Source organism: Saccopteryx leptura, chromosome 5 (genome assembly GCF_036850995.1).
Source record: "Saccopteryx leptura isolate mSacLep1 chromosome 5, mSacLep1_pri_phased_curated, whole genome shotgun sequence".
Taxonomy (NCBI): domain Eukaryota; kingdom Metazoa; phylum Chordata; class Mammalia; order Chiroptera; family Emballonuridae; genus Saccopteryx; species Saccopteryx leptura.
In genome coordinates, this window is record NC_089507.1 from 111,040,107 (window position 1) to 111,059,081 (window position 18,975).

The 18,975-nt window shown below is 45.4% G+C and overlaps 1 protein-coding gene across 3 annotated transcripts in view; it reads left to right on the forward strand.

The window, feature by feature from the left end:
- Nucleotides 1–18,975, forward strand: part of CCNY (cyclin Y) — a 229,533-nt gene that overhangs the window by 128,698 nt on the left and 81,860 nt on the right. For 2 of the 3 annotated variants that reach the window (XR_010751634.1, XM_066386069.1), the window contains exon 2: nucleotides 12,615–12,689. The exons of the other annotated variant lie outside the window; for it this stretch is intronic. Coding sequence is in view for 1 of the 2 variants with exons in the window: in XM_066386069.1 (XP_066242166.1) it covers nucleotides 12,615–12,689 (75 nt within the window). In the remaining variant the exon portion in view is untranslated. The remainder of the gene's footprint in view (nucleotides 1–12,614; nucleotides 12,690–18,975) is intronic. 3 annotated transcript variants of the gene reach the window in all.

Below are 18,975 nucleotides of genomic sequence, written 5' to 3' on the forward strand. Positions count from 1 at the left end.
GGGCGAGAGAAGCAGATGGTCGCTTCTCATGTGTGCCCTGACTAGGGATCGAACCCGGTGCTTCTGCACACTGGGCCAACACTATCCACTGAGCCCACAGGCCAGGGCTTAAAGGGATATTTTATTGATCTTGGATTTCTTGGAAGGCTGAGAAAAATTTTGCATAAAAAATAAAATTTTATCAAACCTGGCAGATTGTAGTAGGAAAAAAAATGTAACAAATGTGGATTTCTTTCTCTTTTCCAGCACAAGGAATCGACTCAGAGGCCCTGCCTCCATTTCCCATCAAACATCCCTCACCCCTCACCCCTCACCCCTCACCCCTCACCTTACACTGATGTAAGCTGCTTCTCAGAGATCCCTCACCTCAGAGTATCTGCTGGACAGTGCCAGACCACTGGACACTGAGTCCCTGGGGCTATTCCTGACTCTGGAAAGTCAGGACTTTACTTTCAGCGATAGCTTCCAAAAGTTAAATGAATATGAATATTAATACAAAGTCATAAAACATAAGACTCATTTAGATGCAAAGAAATAAAGCTTTCCCAGCAGTCATAATAGGTGGTGCTTTTTTGCAGCCTCTTGTGGAGTGTCCTTAGAGCTGCTCACCAGCAATGTAGGAGCCCTGCCTTCTGATTGACTAGTTTTGTTCACTACTTTTCTCCTTAATTTTCATTCCTTAAGATCTCCTCTACTTGCCCTGGCCAGTTGGCTCAGTGGTAGAGCATCGGCCTGGCGTGCAGGAGTCCCAGGTTTGATTCCTGACCAGGGCACACAGGAGAAGCGCCCATCTGCTTCTCCACTCCTCCCCCTCTCCTTCCTCTCTGTCTCTCTCTTCCCCTCCCGCAGCCAAGGCTCCATTGGAGCAAAGTTGTCCCGGGCGCTGAGGATGGCTCTGTGGCCTCTGCCTCAGGCACTAGAATGGCCCTGGTTGCAACAGAACGACACCCCAGATGGGTGGAGCATCGCCCCCTGGTGGGCATGCCGGGTGGATCCCGGTCAGGCACATGTGGGAATCTGTCTGACTGCCTCTCCGTTTCCAACTTCAGGAGGGGGGAAAAAAAAAGATCTCCTCTACTTAACTTTTTTTCAACTTGCCTGCTGTCCTTGACTATTGCTTTGCCACTGTGACCTGAGAGGATCCTCAGGAAGAGACTTTGCAAGAACCTTTGAAAACCAGGAGGCTCTGAAGCCCAGAATCAGGATGAGGCTCATTCTAAACTCAACAGGAAGCAGTTAACTTGGAGCAGTGCAGAGGGTGAGGCCCCTTCTGCCATAGCCATTACCATGTGCTCTATGAGGCACATCATGTCAGCTGCAGCTGTTCTCTGTGGCAGCTTCTCAAGGTGTTCTTGTGGGGCTTCCCTTTGGAATAATAGGTTTGGTGATGGATTGGAAAGCCACCCACCATTTGGGTCAGAAGCACCAGCCGTTTCTGCACACCAGCAGTCTGCACATCTGGCGCCAGCTGTGCAGGGCTGTGTCAGGAGGCCTGTTAGCTGGCACTCCTGCCTTGCCTTGTCCTGCTGCTTCCTGCAGGGAAGGCTAGTAGGGAGAGGTGTTTTGGCATTCCTCGTTGTTCTTTTGTGTGTCAGCTGCATTATTACTTAGGTAGGAATGTTTGGGGAAATAGATACAAAAAAGGCAATTCTGTTGGTTTCAATTTTCACACATTGAAAATGAAGCTTTGCCCGGTTTTTTTGTGGATGAAGGGTCCTGGCTTCTAAGTGACTTCTTTAACATTCAGCGTTCTATAGACTACACACACCTGGTACCGCCCCAATACAAGAAATTTAAGCTAGGGTTTTGCATTATTGAATCTTACAAAGGGAAGAACCAGTGACTTTTCAATGATGGGATGGAATTTAAAGAGGCATAAATAAGCTAGTAGAAGGAATGAATAATCAAACCCTGGCAACACCGAATTTAGAAAGGAAAAGGAATCAATGGAGTGGCAAGGCTACAATTTTAAACAAATGATATCGTCTACCAAGACCTTGGGAAGTACATGTCAAGCCGAACTTTTAAGAACAGTAATTTAAATAGTAAAAATGATGAAACTTGGCAGCACATCCTTAACTTGGAAAGAAAGGGCAATAAATGTCAAAAGCTCCTGTAATTTATAGGTATAAGCAAATGACAAAACGTTCAGAGCTGAGAATTTCCTATCATTCACTCAAAAATAAGCAGTTGTAAGCCTGATTTGGGGTGTAAGTTCATGTTATAGAACTCTCCTTCCTGATCATCAATAAAGAAAATAGATCATGGAAGGTGTAAAGCCAGTGGCATTGGATTCGGGCAGACGGTAAAGGAACAGTAGAGCCAGAAAATGGTGGGCCGTTCCATTTAATAAAGTCTCATAACAGCTGTCGAGCAAACAGGGGAGACCGCCTACCTCTCACTCAGGGCTCCTGTTGGGCGGATAAAATGTATTATGCTCACTTTGTTAAAGATGCCATCGCCCAGGTGATATTAATGTGTGTTGGAGGCAGACAGGATCATTGTAGCCTGGGGCTTGGTTTTGGGATTAAGCCTCTCCCACCCGTCTTGATGTGGGGTGGTACAATCCAATCATGCCTCAGAGAAGTGACTTTGTATTAGAGACTTCCCTGTTATGTATATTGGATTAAGGGTTTGGATTTCTACACTATAAAATGGGGACGGAACGAGAGTTTGGGCTCTTGGTTCCTGAGATTAGCATGAGAGAGCAGAGAAAGTAGAGCCAGCAGCGGAAGGCGGCCACGTGGAGGAGGCCAGGAAAAGCAGCCAAGATGGTGGAGTGCTGAGTGTGACTGGGTTTTGGAGCCCAGTGTATGTTTTTACTTGCCCGCCGGGTGCAAGGTAGGATTAAAGGCTATGGCCCACCAGTTTTTGGCTCCATGGTTTCTTTACCGACTGTCCGAATCAAATGCGAACCTGCATGAGCATGGGCCAGGTGGCTGTGATAGTGGCCCTGGCCTTGCCTGCTGGCTTTACAGCTCCCAAAGCCCCGACTCATTCTCTGGACTCCCCTGGACTCACAGGCCCCTACCAGGCTCAGCAGGGCTCCCCAATCTCTCAGCATTCCCTTTCTCCCTCTCTCAACTCTCTGCTCTCTCTGGATTCTCTCTGCACTCCTCTGCCCAACAAAACGGGTTGGAGGAAAAAAAACTTCTTTTCCAGCAAACAATATCAACAGTGGCCCCTCTTAAGCCTGTAGGCCATCTGCAATTTGCAATCTGCTGCCCTGAGGGCAAGCACATGCAGCATTCTGTAGACTAACCACACCTGGCACCGCCCCAATACAAGCAAGCAAACTTAAAAAAATCATTTGCTTACCCAACAGAAGGTCATGAGTGACACTATCATATCATTGAAGTTTCAGAGTAGTTAGTGGGCAGAGAAGGTGCAGGTGCTGCTGCCGTGCTGGACTGGAGATGGGAACGGAGCAGCGTAAAGCCCTGGCCTGGCTGTAAATGAATGGCATTTAAGGGCAGTATGTTAGACCCAGCAACATGCTGTCTCTGTGGGACTGCCCTTCTCCCCTCTGTGCTGGATCTGTGCATAGTCCCATTGCCAGCCACTGGGTGTCATCCTTGTCTGCATCTTGTCCTTGTGTTTGGCCTATTGTAACCTCGCTACTTAGTATATTACATCTCTAAATCCATCTCCTTCTCTCAGCTACCTTTCCTCCCACCTGGATTATGGCCACAGTGTCTCCCTGATAACCTATTCTCCAGTCTTGTCTTTTGATTCATTTTTCCCCCACATGCAGCTGTGATGGTTTTTTCTTATGTGTGTTTGATCACATCACTCCACTCCTTTAATAACCTCCTGTTCCCTTTCAGATAAAATCCCAGCTCTTCCATGAACCCTTTCTCACCATTTCTTCTCTTATACTCTTTATTTTTTAAATTTTACTTACTGGTTTTAGAGAGAAGGAAGGGAGAGAAAGAGTGAGAAACATCAATTTGTTCCACTTATTTATGTAGTCAGTGTGTCCCAGTAGAGGCCGAGCAGTAGTCTATCAGGCGTCCTTGATTGACTTCCCCACACAGTGGGACACTCCTGCTTAACAGCAGGGCTGGCAATCTCTTTGAGACTACTCTGGAGGTGGCCATGAGGATTCTACTTAATCAGTGCCGACCCTAACTGCCACCGGAGGAAAGTCACTACCGACATATAAGTTAGTTGCAAGAATCACACAGGCAATTTATTACTCACAGATCCTTTTGGTGTGCCTGGGTACAGCTAAGGGGTTCCGTCGGCGTGCTCTCTCTGCTCTCTGTGGTCAGAGCAGCGTGGAGACAGTCCACATGCTGACTTCCCCAGCAGAGGGGGCCCTTAGCTTTAGTACCTTTTCTGGCCTAAGCCTTCTAACAGGTGTCAATCTACAGGATTAGCACATCAAACCACCTTTTTGGGAGTTCCTAGCAGGAATTTTTAATCCGCCAAAATGTCACATTAAGCCCCTTTTAAGGTGTTCCTAGGGAAGATTCTTCTTTTGGTTTTTTTGTTTTGTTTGTTTTTTTACAGAGACAGAGAGAGGGATAGATGGGGACAGTCAGGAACGGAGAGATGAGAAGCATCAATCATTAGTTTTTCTTTGCGCGTTGCAACACCTTAGTTGTTCATTGATTGCTTTCTCATATGTGCCTTGACCGTGGGCCTTCAGCAGACCAAGTAACCCCTTGCTCGAGCCAGCAACCTTGGGTCCAAGCTGGAGAGCTTTGCTTAAACCAGATGAACCTGTGCTCAAGCTGGTGACCTCGGGGTCTTGAACCTGGGTCCTCGGCATCCCAGTCCAACGCTCTATCCACTGCGCCACTGCCTGGTCAGGCAAGGGAAGATTCTTGTTTATGTTAATCTACAGAGTTATGACATCAAGCCACTTTTGATCCAAATATAACTTCACACATACACTAACTGGGCCCTGCGCAAAAGGCAGAGTCTGTCTATCATATCTGTACACACTAGGTTAATTCCTGTCTAGACGTCTAGCCTTATTCACTTGCCTTAATGGCTTTTAATATTATATCCTTATTTCTATATTTCTGTATATTTAATTACTATAACATTATATTACGGTAACACTGGTTATTTCTTTCATGTGCCCTGACCAGGCATCAAAACCATAACCTTGGTGTATCAGTATGAGGCTATAACCAACTGAGCTGCCCAGCTAGGTCTTTTCTTTTACTCTTATATATTTACAGTGGGTCTTAAAGGCATGGTTCTTTCTTTCTTTCTTTCTTTCTTTCTTTCTTTCTTTCTTTCTTTCTTTCTTTCTTTCTTTCTTTTTTTTTCTTTCTTTCTTCCTTCCTTCCTTCCTTCCTTTCCTTCCTTTCCTTCCTTTCCTCCCTTCCCTTCCCCTTCCCCTTCCCCTTCCCCTTCCCCTCCCTTCCTTCCTTCCTTCCTTCCTTCCTTCCTTCCTTCCTTCCTTCCTTCCTTCCTTCCTTCCTTCCTTCCTTCCTTCCCTCCCTCCCTCCCTCCCTCCCTCCCTCCCTCCCTCCCTCCCTCCCTCCCTTCCTTTCTTTTCTTTCTTTTCTTTCTTTCCTTCTTTTCTTTTCTTTTCTTTTCTTTTCTTTTCTTTTCTTTTTTCTTTTCTTTTCTTTTCTTTTCTTTTCTTTTCTTTCTTCTTTCGCCATCATCTTTAATCCTAGCTTGCACCCGGCAGGCAAGTAAAAACACACACTGGGCTCCAAAACCCACTCACATTCAGTGCTCACAAAGCTACTGACTTATCCGAGTTTTCTAGAATCAAAGGTTTCTAACTCACCAGACTTATTCACCTCTGTTCCCCATCTCCTTCCTTCTCCCTGCACAAACTCTGCACTAACTGGCTTCTCACTCAACACTCCGCCATCTTGGCTGCCTCTCCTGGCCTCCTCCACGTGGCCTTTCTCTGCTCTCCTCTTTGCTGTCTCTTCTAATATTAATCGCAGGAACCAAGAGCGGCATGGTTCTCTTTCTGTCTCTCTTTTTCTGTTAACTTTGTGTCTTTGATACAGTACTAGTTCTTCTGCCTTTAATACCCTTCCTATCCTCCCTTTAACTTGGCTGGCTACCCTGTGTTCTTCCAGCAAGTCTCAGCTCTTTCCTAGGTTCTCCATAGTCTTACTTAGGAAAACACTTGTTTGTGTCCGCCAACTTGTCTGCTTCACACCTCACCCCAGACTTGAAACAATGGAGGGTAACAGGGTCACACACCATTGTATTTCCTGCACAGAATACCTGCATGAGTTGATTCAGAATAAAAATTTATTGAGTGTTGTATTAAGTAATGATAGGGGACTCAAAGGTCTCTACAGGTTTTCAGGGTATCACACTTTCTAGTGTTGTACAATTGCAAATTTGATCAATATTGCCTGTACTTAAAAGATCCAGTTATTTGTCTGGTATTTTTCTGTCAGATATCCGAGGGTTTTTTTTCATATTTTACTTAGAATGCTAATGTGTGCCTTTCTGGAGAGGCTGGTTGCTAGGCCGTTCTTTCTCTCTGAGTTAGTCTATCTGAATTAATGGTTGATCCTTGCCAGCTTTTCTTTTCCCTAAGTTGTTGAGAAGAGGCACTTCAGTTGATCATTCTTTTATGTTACTTCCATTATTCAGTTTGTTTATTAATTATTATTGAACATTTGAACTTATCCGAGTTCATGCACACATGATCTCTGTCCTTAGGTGGTACTGACTCCTGTGGGTGAGGGCCACCTCAGCCTTTATAGGGGGCCACGAATCCCACAAGCTTTAACCTGTGTTGTCCTTGATTGTCATAAGGCCCCATGAAGTCATCCGAATGTCACCATCATCCTTATTTTATTGAGACTCAGAGAAGTAACACAATTTTCTCAAGTGGCCAAGCAAAACCAGAATTAAGTCTTTAGCTTTCATTCTACATTTTTTATTTTATTCTCTGCTGAACCTTAAGCACTACACTAAATGGTTTGCCCTCAGGCAAACCAAGTGTTGTTCAATTAATTTATCTCATGTATAATTTTTTCTGTTCTATTTTTTTTAATTTAAACTTGTCACATCACCTTCAAGTTGGTTTTTCAGTGGATGTGTTTCTAAGGGGAAACACCAGCAATCAAAATTCAGTTGTTGAAACAACCCTATGTGTGCCATGTTGACTGTTTATAACTTTTTACATACCCTTCCTTGCCTGACCTCTAGTGTGGATGCAGTATTAATCAGCACCAAAATGCTCACACCAAAAAAAAAAAAAAGAGCCTCCACCAAATCTTCAGTTTTAAAAATGAGATTAGTTTGTAACATGAACTCTGGCCAGAGTGATGACAACCTTTAAACTTTCAAACACTGAGCAGGGACCTTACATGTCTTATATCACAGGTTCCAAGACGGGGTAGGTATATCACCAGATAAGGATATGTGTGTGTGTGAATAATTATGTATGTGTATGAGCGTAGGTGTATTGAAATCTGTACATGTAAATGTGTGTATACAACATAATGATTAGACATTTATATAATTTACCAAGTGATCCCCCCAACAATTCTAGTACCTACCTGGCACCGTACATAGTTATTACAAGATATCACAATATTATTGACTGTGTTCCCTGTGCTGTATTTTACATCCCATGCCAGTTAGTATGATACATCTCAATCCTTTCCCCTTTTCACCCATTCCCCAAAATCCCTTCCATCTGGTGGCCACAGATGTTCCCTATATCTGTGAATCTGTTTCTGTTTTGTTTGCTTTTTAGATTCTATATATCAGTAAAAGTCATATGGTATTTGCCTTTTTATCTCTGACTTATTTCATTTAGCATAATACCCTCTAGATCAGCGGTTCTCAACCTGTGGGTCGCGACCCCGGCGGGGGTCGAACGACCAAAACACAAGGGTCGCGACCCACAGGTTGAGAACTGCTGCTCTAGATTCATTCGTATTTTTTTAAATGAGAGCTTTCATTCCTTTTTTATAGCTAAATAACATTCCATTGTTTACATCATCATCATTATGCCTTTTTTAAATCAAATTTGTCTTGTCATTGGAGCATTTAATCCATTTAAATTTAAAGTAATATCTATCTATCTATCTATATCTTTTTTCCCTTCTTAAAGAAGACCCTTTAACATTTCTTGTAATACTGGTTTGATGGTGGTGAATCCTTTTGCTTATTCTTATCTGGAAAGCTATATCTCTCCTTTGATTCTAAATGATAGCTTTGCTGGGTAGAGTAATCTTGCTTGTAAGTCCTTGTTTTTCACCACTTTCAATATTTCTTGCCAATTCCTATTCTAGCCTGAAATGTTTCTGTTAAAACATCAGCTAACAGTCTTGTGAGTTTGAGGGGAGCTCCCTTGTAGGTAACTACCTGCTTTTTTCTTGCTGCTTTTAAGATTCTCTCTTTTCTTTAACCTTGTCATTTTAATTATGCTGTGTCTTGGTGTGGGCCTCTTTAGGTTCATCTTGTTAGTGATTCTCTGCACTTCCTGGACCTTTGTGTCTATTTCCTTTGTCAGGTTAAAGAAGTTTTCCTTCATTAGTTTTTCAAATGGTTTTCAATTCCTTGCTTTCCCTTTTTCTGATACTTCTCTGATGAAACTGTTGTTATGCTTGATGTCATCCGAGAGGTCCTTCAAACTGTCTTCATTTTTTATTATTTTATTTTTGCTGTTCTGATTGGGTATTTTTTGCTATCTTATCTTTCAAAACACTGATCAAGACTACTGCTTCCTATACCAGGGGTCCCCAAACTTTTTACACAGGGGGCCAGTTCACTGTCCCTCAGACTGCTGGAGGGCCGGACTATAAAATAAACTATGAACAAATTCCTATGCACACTGCACATATCTTATTTTAAAGTAAAAAAAAAACAAAACGGGAACAAATACAATATTTAAAATAAAGAACAAGTAAATTTAAATCAACAAACTGACCAATATTTCAATGGGAACTATGCTCCTCTTACTGACCACCAATGAAAGAGGTGCCCTTCCAGAAGTGCGGTGAGGGCCGGATAAATGGCCTCAGGGGGCCGCATGTGGCCCGCGGGCCGTAGTTTGGGGACCCCTGCTATAGTCTGTTGTTGATTCCATCTAGTATATTCTTCATTTCAATTATAGTCTTTATTTCTGACTTTTTTTTTTTTACAGAGACAGAGAGAGAGTCAGAGAGAGGGATAGACAGGGACAGACAGACAGGGACAGACAGACAGGAACGGAGAGATGAGAAGCATCAATCATTAGTTTTTCGTTGTGCGTTGCAACACCTTAGTTGTTCATTGATTGGTTTCTCATATGTGCCTTGACCACAGGCCTTCAGCAGACCGAGTAACCCCTTGCTCAAGCCAGTGACCTTGGGCTCAAGCTGGTGAGCTTTTTGCTCAAACCAGATGAGCCCTTACTCAGGCTGGCGACCTCGGGGTCTCGAACCTGGGTCTTGTGCATCCCAGTCTGACGCTCTGTTCACTGCGCCACCATCTGGTCAGGCAGACTAGTTCTTTTTTTATGTTTTCTAGTTCCATTTTATGTTTTTTATCTCTTTGTTGAAGTTCTCGCTGAGATCACTGAGCATCCTTATAACCAGTGTTTCGAACTCTGCATCTGGTTTGTCTTCATTTTGCTTCGTTCTTTTTCTAGAGATTTGTTCTGTTCTTTAATTTGGGACGCGTTTCTCTGTCCCTTCATTTGGTTGCCTCCTTGTGTTTGTTTCTGTGTATGAGGTAAATCTGCTATATCTTCCAGTTTTGGCCGAGTGACTTTAAATAGTAGGTGTTCTGTGTGGCCCAGTGACCCAGTCTCCCTGGTCCCCTGAGCTGGGTGCTCCTGACATGACGTATGTGTGGGTTGTGTGAGCCCTTCTGTTGTAATTGAGCCTACATTGCTTTGGGTACCTCAGTGGGTCATTGGTTGTGTGAACTGACCATGACTACAGTGGAAAGCGGACCCTGTGGAGTGAGATTCTCTTTCAGCAGGACTTGCTAAGTCTACACTTTGTCGCATTTATAAAGCTAATTGGGTGGTGCTCTGGTGTTAGTGTTAAGCTGGCCATAGGGTGTGTTAGTTCTGGGGCCTTCTGGGAGGAACTTGGGTTCAAGCTAAGGTCAATTGCTACCTGTACCCAGCTCTAGGCCACCTGGTAGGAGCTACAAAATGATCTGGAGATGGTTGCCACCTGTGCTGGGCTTAGATGTGCCTGGGAGAACTTCTCTGTGCTATGGACTGAAGTCGGCTGCTGCTGGTGCTGGGCTTGGAGCCGCTTAGCAAGCATTGCGGGGCATGCCAAGACCAGCTACTGCTTATTTGGAGTTTGTGGACCTTTGAGAAATTTTATGGAAATCCACAGCATGCACCCACGTTGGCTGCTTGTGTGGATTAACCTCTGAAAGAGGTATGGTGGTCTTGTGATTTGGGTATTGTAGATTCTCAGATAATCACCAGGGTAGGACAAGAGCAGAGGTAGCTAGCCAAGTTGATGGAGACCCAGATTAGGCACCCACCTGCGCTGGTGAGCTGGGTTGTGGGGAGGGCTCAACAGAGGAACAATGGTGCTTGCCAGCACTTCAGTCCCAGACAGAGCTGCCTCTCCAGCTCTTACCTTAAAATCAGACAATTCAGTTTCTCTCCATATATTTCTGGTGCTCTCTGAGTTGCTGTCCCTTCTCTTAAGCCTAAGGTGAATGTTTGTGAACTGATGAGTCTATGTTTGGGTCCCTTAAGAAGATTGCTGGGTCTGCATCAGCTTTTTGTCTCACTGGATGGAGTGCCCGCTGATTTTCACAGCTAGCTGTGGTGGGGACTTCTCTTCCTGGCAGTGGTGCACTAGGCTGGAGAGCCTGGTGTGGGCTGGGACCCCTCACTCCTTAGGGGGGACCTTTGTAGCCAAGATATTCCTCCCAGTTCTTAACCACCATAACTGGATGTGGCACCAGCCTGTTCAGCATCTACTCCTCATCTACCAGTCTTGATATGGCTTCTTCTCTATATCCTAGTTGTAGGTCTTCTGTTCAGCTAGCTTTCTGGTGGTTCTCAGGGTGTTGGTTCTGTAATTTAGTTGTAAATTTGATGTGGTCGTGGGAGGAGGCAAACACAGTGTGTACCTATTCTGCCATCTTTACCAGTTTTTCATGGTTATGTTTTTTATTTATAGAATATACATGATTTTTACATGTTTGTGTATACATGTATACATATATGTATACACAAACAGACATGACTTTTCCCCAAAACTCCCTTTTTTACTGTTTTTATTTTTGTATTTGTTTAATTAGCACATAAAATTGTGCACATATTGCCTCACCAGGCGGTGGCGCAGTGGATAGAGCATTGGACTGGGATGCTGAGGACCCAGGTTTGAGACCCTGAGGTTGCCAGCTTGAGCGCGTGCTCATCTGTCTTGAGCAAAAAGCTCACCAGCTTGGGCCCAGGGTCACTGACTCAAGCAAGGGGTTACTCGGTCTGCTGAAGGCCCACGGTCAAGGTACATATGAGAAAGCAATCAATGAACAACTAAGGTGTCGCAATGCGGAACGAAAAACTAATGATTGATGCTTCTCATCTCTCCGTTCCTGTCTATCTCTCTCTCTGACTCTCTCTCTCTGTCTCTGTAAAAAAAAAAAAAAGTGCACATATTCATTTTATCATCTTTATTCTGTTTTTCTATTACCCTAAGTTCTTGAAGGCCATATCTTACTGTTTGTTTTGTGTTCTGACTTGCTTGTAAAAGATTTCTTTGATGATTTGCTAGTTTGGGTGGGGAGCCTGTCTTTGGAGGGCAGAATCAGATGGGGTCTTGGTAGCCGGCTCTCCAGAGCAATGTACAGTGGGTTCTTTATATCAGTGGGGACCACATTCGCAGTTTCAATCAACTGCAGGTTGAAATATTAGAAAAATATTGTAACATTGTTTCTCATGTATTAGGTACACTAGGTGTACTAGTTAGTTAGGTCTACACGGGCATCTGAACTGAGCACATACCGACTTTTTTTCTTGTCATTATTCCTTAATAAACAATTCAGTATAGCAGTGATTTACATAGCATTGACATTATATTAGGTATTGTGAGTAATCTAAGATGATTTAAAGTATACGAGAAGATTGTGTGGGTTATATGCAAGCATAACACCATTTTTTATACAGCATAATGGCTTGAATGCTTCAGGATTTTGGTATTCAAAGGTCCTGGAACCACAAATGGCCAGTTTGCAGCCTTTCTCGAAAGGATAAGATTTGCTTTTTCAGTAAATAACAGTCTGATAAAGCGGAGAATGTGGGTGCTAATGTGGCTAAGGCAGGGTATTTTTTTATTATCATCTTTAACAAGGAAAAATACCACTCGCTTAACTGTGGAGTGTAGGTGAGCAAGTCGTAGCACGAAACTGTGAGCGCTGCTGGCTTGTGGTGTCCCAGCAAAGAGCAGACTTTATAGAGAAGACGAGAATGAGTCTACCAGAACTCCAGCCAACTTGAATTCTCACATGTGGCTTTCTTGGGGTTCTGAGCAGTGTCCTCACTTGGACTAGAAGAAGCTGCAGGCACAGTGACTGAAGGATTTCCCCAGAATCCTTGAATATATTAGCAATTGAAGGTTGAAAAAATTGAAAATTAATCTTGACTTTCCTTAGTTATCAGATGGATATTCATTTATTTTCTTTCTCTTTCTTTAAAGATTTGAACATGGAATTCAATCCTTCAGACCATCCCCGGGCCAGCACAATATTTCTCAGTAAATCTCAGACAGACGGTAGGTTACTAATTTATGCTTCTCCCCTCCCCTCCCCTCCCCTCCCCTCCCCTCCCCTCCCCTCCCCTCCCCTCCCCTCCCCTCCCCTCCCCTCCCCTCCCCTCCCCTCCCTCCCCTCCCCTCCCCTCCCCTCCCCTCCCCTCCCCTCCCCTCTCTTTCCTCCCCTGCCCTGCCCAGCCCATGTTGATAAGTACTAGCCTAAATCTTGATTATTCTACTAGATTTGATTCTCAGGGTAAAGCTAGAATCCTCTGTAATGACCTCCAAATTCATTGTTTGATAGTGGTTATCTTGAGGTGTCTTTGTTTTGTATTAAGTTATGCTTCTAGAATTTGGTATTGAAAGTAGCTATCCTTGTTTTGCCAATAAGCTTTGTGCATTCTGTATCATTAGTTTCTATCCCGAGAGTCAAGTATTCCTTTAAGAATTGATATCTGCATAAATTCTCTAAAAATAAGTATTTATTTTAGACAGTATGTAAAGAAAGCAAAGTAAGTTTTGTCCCAGGTGTATTGTAATTTCTCCTGGGTTTTTGCTTCTCAGCACTGGCTTATCTCACTGTTCCCTGGCCCTGACTACAGAGGAGATGTAAAACTTACGCTGTACCGTGACATGAACCTTCTCATGTGGATTCCTGTAGAAAGAGTAGCAGAAGGACTGTGTCAGACGGTGATTCTGTGCTCAGGATGTTAAGAGTGTCTAGGTGATTCTACCCCTGGCTCTTGGCAGATTGCTGAGCTCTAATTTAGAGAAGATCCTCAACTGACTAGAAAATAATTTTATTATTATTATTATTATTTTTTTTTTTTTTGTATTTTTCTGAAGCTGGAAACGGGGAGGCAGTCAGACAGACTCCCTCATGCGCCCGACCGGGATCCACCCGGCACGCCCACCAGGGGGCGATGCTCTGCCCATCTGGGGCATTGCTCTGTTGCAACCAGAGTCATTCTAGCGCCTGAGGCAGAGGCCATGGAGCCATCCTCAGCACCCGGGCCATCTTTTGCTCCAATGGAGCCTCGGCTGTGGGAGGGGAAGAGAGAGACAGAGAGGAAGGAGAGGGGGAGGGGTGGAGAAGCAGATGGGCGCTTCTCCTGTGTGCCCTGGCTGGGAATCGAACCCAGGACTTCCACACGCCAGGCCGATGCTCTACCACTGAGCCAACCGGCCAGGGCTAGAAAATAATTTTTAACATATTTAAGATAGTGAGTTTATTATAAGAACTGATAACTCCTCAGTGATGATTAGGTAACAGTTTTGACACGGTATAATGCTGATTGGTGATTTTTTTTTTTTTTTTTCATTTTTCCGAAGCTGGAAACGGGGAGGCAGTCAGACAGACTCCCGCATGCGCACGACCGGGATCCACCTGGCATGCCCACTAGGGGGCGATGTTTTGCCCCTCTGGGGCGTCTTTCTGTTGCGTCCAGAGCCATTCTAGCACCTGAGGCAGAGGCAACAGAGCCATCCCCAGCGCTCGGGCCATCTTTGCTCCAGTGGAGCCTCGCTGCGGGAGGGGAAGAGACAGAGAGGAAGGAGAGGGGGAGGGGTGGAGAAGCAAATGGGCGCCTCTCCTGTGTGCCCTGGCCAGGAATTGAACCCGGGACTCCTGCATGCCAGGCCGACACTCTACCGCTGAGCCAACCGGCCAGGGCCTGATTGGTGATCTTTAATTAAGAAGACCCCTGACTTGATTTGAGAGAATTTGCTGCATTTATTTTAAAAACTCAGTTTCCAAGGATAAGAATAAATCATTGTGGGCTTTAAGTACTTAAGAATTTTGAGTGTATTGGGTAAAACAAAGCATTTTTTTCTTGGCCTGATGAAGTGGGAAGCAATTGGAAGAGATGTAGGATATTACAAGGGAAGGAAAGTTGCAGTGAGGATGAAGATAGTGAAAAATGAGAATCAAAACCATTTTTTTGCACTTGATGATAGTGCTGTGTAAACAGGTTACAAGACTGGCATACTTCTGGGTTTGGTTCTTGCTTCCAGTGAATTCAGGGCACAGACCAACATCATCCTGAAATTTCTCTAGCTATAGTCTCATGGAGTTGCAGCAGAGCCTCTGAAGAGATGACACGTACCTTGACCATTCTGTAAAAGGGTATGCAGCAGTTGTCCGACCAACAAGGACTACTCCAGGGGCAGTTAGGGGTGTGTGTCATCCCTTCACCTTGCTGCAGATCTTGTCTCCTTCTTTTCTGAACACAGTACTTCGGTCCCTTCGACCCTTTTGGTCATTGTTCAGTTTCTCCTTAATGCTGGAGCTGTCCAGTCAGCATGTGAGCCTGTTTGAGTCTCAGAGTCCCATACTTCCCTGAGCTGTCCATCTCTCCTCCTCTTCAGTGACAGCTTCTATGCCTCTCTGCCTTCTCCGCTTGTCTGTCCCCACCCAGTCATCCACCAGCTCCATCTGGGCACGTGTGTGGTCAGGGTGAGCTGGTGACCGCTTGTGCTGCCGCCGCCAGGGGCCCTCCCCTCTCCTTTGGCTTCCCATCTTTAGACAGGTCAGTTCCTGAAAACAAGCCCATCTCATGAATAATTACTTTATAAATAATGAAAATAAGTTAAAATAAGTGAATTGATAACTTGAACAAGATGATGCTTTGGTGAATAGATTTCTAGAGAATTGAGTATTTGGGAAATTTATTCTGAGAACTCTTCTGTTTTTAAGGGTCTTTCTCAGTTACTTTAAGCACCATTTCCCATTCTACCTTTTAATGTTAGTATTTTCTGGGGTTCTCTGCTTTACTTTCTTTTGTTTCTCATAGTTTCTCACTGCTTCCATGTCAACTGTTATGTCTAGCCAGGTTTTCTCTGCATGCTTGAAACCCACAGACCCGACAGTGAGAGCAGTAGGCCTCTCTGACCCCACCACTCTGTTAGGCTCCTGACTGCGCCAGGCCAGGCTGAGGTGTGGAGACTCTTACACTCCCTATCTCACCTCGACAGTGGTGCTGGAGCTGACTCCACTGGCTGTGGGAGCTGATCCTGCATGTTTCTTCCCAGATTCAGTGATAGCATGCTGGGAGTTTGAAATGGCCGTGACAGGACTCTGAGCCTGTGGAGAGGGGCCAGCACCACAATTAGGGCTTCTGTTTAGGCAGCACGTCATTGCGTCCAGGTGATCAACGAGGTATTAATTTTTGCCTTAGAATTCCTTGCATCTGACTATGTCCTAGTCCTCCCACTGCCTCCTTTGTTCAACCTCACAGTTCCTCACGTGGGCTACTGCTGCAGCCCCTGAACCACCCTTGGACCTGATCCCTTTTCAGGGCTGTCCTGGCTACTGCTAGGCGAGGAGACTATGCGCACATCAGACCTGATTGTGTCACTCGCTTGCTTAAACTTTTTTAACAGCTTAGAATTCAGCTCCAACACCTTAGTGTTGAGCTGGCCTTGGTGATCGGTTACATGCAGCTCCCTTGCGTGCCGCTTGCCTGTGTTTCTGTGTGCTCACCTGGCGTCCACACAGCTCAATCCTGCTGTCACTTTTGACCCCTCAGACTGAGCTGAGTGGGCTTGGGTGAGCCCTGCAGTCGCCCATGAGACTGCACCATATTGTGGTGTATAAAATCCTTTTCAGTCACAGCCGGCTCCTAGAGGGAAAGGGACAGACACTTCCTAGCAGGTCTCACTGCTCCCTATGCCTTGCTCCACCTGATTGGAAGAAGGAATAATGACAAACCAAGGAACATTCTTGATTTGGTTATGATCATTCTTTTCTTGGATAAACTTTTATTTCTGTTCAAGACCCCCATACTCAAGATACTAGAGCAGTTCAGAACTGTGGGTCCCACCTGTTGCAGTTGTTTAATTGGAATAAATGATATGACCTGCAGTTATAAGCTATACAGCACCTTTTAGATCTCTTTCTTTTGAATGTGATGATCTCTCTTCAGGCTGATGTAGAATAGGCTTGGGTAATGAGTGTTATGTTACAGCAGCTGCTGCTGGTTTCTGCTCTACAGACCTCATCCTTGCTGTCCCCAGCATTTGATGTCTTGACACATGGCTCCGTGCACCATGCTGCCCACCTGTCCACTGTCCTTGTCCTTATTTAGGTGGAACTGGCATGAAGTTATTAATTTCCTGACTGTTAAATTCCTTTTCCTCTGATACCAAAGAGATCTAGGCTATACTTGGACCTTTTTCTGATTGTTCAAAAGGAGACTGGAAACTTGACCATCACCAAAATAAAATTGAGTGCTTGCCTAATTAGCCTTCCCCAGCTGGCTGCCATCAGGAAAGTTTTGTCCAAAGCCAGACTGACTGCTCTCAGCCATTTCTTCACACAATAGGATATAATTGCAGAACTTCTGTATGTGAGGACCTTTCAACAAAGAAAGGACCAAGGGTTCCTTGCGGAGCATGGGTGGTGGTGGGGCTACCATGCGAGAGAGAAATTAGCTTGCTTGTTCTGTCTTGGCTGTTCATGCTGTCACTTTGGCTTGTGGGAAGAATTGCTATCCTGAGTGCCTTTTTCTTTTTTGTGCCGTTCTAATTCAAAGACATGAGAACTTGCTTTTAACTTTCAGGAGAAAGCAGCCACACTATCTATACCTTTTTATTTATTTATTTTGTGAGAGAAGGAGGGAGAGAGAGAAAGACAAACAAGAGAGAGGAGAAGCATCAACTCGTAGTTGCGTCACTTTAGTTGTTTATTGATTGCTTTCTCATACGTGCCTTGACTGGGGGACTTTGCTCAAGCCAGACCTTTGGGCTCAAGCCAGCAACCAGGGGTTCATGTCTATGATTCCATGCTCAAGTCAGTGACCTTGTGGTCTCAAACCTGGGTCCTCAGTGTCCCAGGTCAACGCTCTGTCCACTGTGCCACCACTTAGGCACACCTTTTTAATTTTAATTAATATGGTTTTTATAAGTTCTTTGACTTTACAAAGAATGTGGACAAAAATAAAAACATGCATGTATGTAATCTCTGTGTTTCTCAACTTACTTGAGATAATTGAAGAAATAAAAATACTGTCTCTTGAGTGTCTTGAAGCCAAAATAGAAACATTAAAATTAAAAAATAAAAATATGAGCCATGGTTTTCTTTGTACATTTTTTCCGAGTACTGATATGGAAAACATGTTCCTTGGCTTTCCTTGTTTGTGGTCATGCTTTTGTTCCTGGACAGTTATGAACATGTGCATCAGGAGAGTACCGACCTTTCTGTGCTCCTTTTACCTGACCTTTAGCAGCCACTGACTGCTGTGCCTGTCGGGGACCTTGTCCATCAAGCGCTACCTGCCCTTCCTGCTGTTCAGTCTGCATCTCTCCAGTCCTCTTTTTTTTTTTTTTTGGTATCCTTCCGAAGCTGGAAACGGGGAGAGACAGTCAGACAGACTCCCGCATGCGCCCGACCGGGATCCACCCGGCACGCCCACCAGGGGCGACGCTCTGCCCACCAGGGGGCGATGCTCTGCCCCTCCAGGGCGTCGCTCCGCCGCGACCAGAGCCACCCCAGCGCCCGGGGCAGAGGCCAAGGAGCCATCCCCAGCGCGCGGGCCATCCCCGCTCCAATGGAGCCCCGGCTGCGGGAGGGGAAGAGAGAGACAGAGAGGAAGGAGAGGGTGGGGGAGGAGAAGCAAATGGGTGCTTCTCCTGTGTGCCCTGGCCGGGAATCGAACCCGGGTCCCCCGCACGCCAGGCCGACGCTCCACCGCTGAGCCAACCGGCCAGGGCCTCTCCAGTCCTCTTTATCAACGTCCTGTGCACTGTCCATTGCTGTCAGTCTCCGCCATGCGTATCAGGCCCTGTAGGGATGGGAGCCCAAAACTTTTTTTTTTTTTTTTTTTTGGTATTTTTCTGAAGCTGGAAACGGGGAGAGACAGTTAGACAGACTCCCGCATGCGCCCGACCGGGATCCACCCGGCACGCCCACCAGGGGCGATGCTCTGCCCACCAGGGGGCGATGCTCTGCCCCTCCGGGGCGTCGCTCTGTTGCGACCAGAGCCACTCTAGCGCCTGGGGCAGAGGCCAAGGAGCCATCCCCAGCGCCCGGGCCATCTTTGCTCCAATGGAGCCTCGCTGCGGGAGGGGAAGAGAGAGACAGAGAGGAAGGAGAGGGGGAGGGGTGGAGAAGCAGATGGGCGCTTCTCCTGTGTGCCCTGGCCGGGAATCGAACCCGGCACTTCTGCACGCCAGGCCGATGCTCTACCACTGAGCCAACCGGCTAGGGCCCAAAGCTTTTAAACTAATGATTTTCATACTTTTCTTTTCTTGGTTTCCATACTATGGAAAAAAAATTTGAAAAAGTATAACTCAAACATTTTTATGTTGT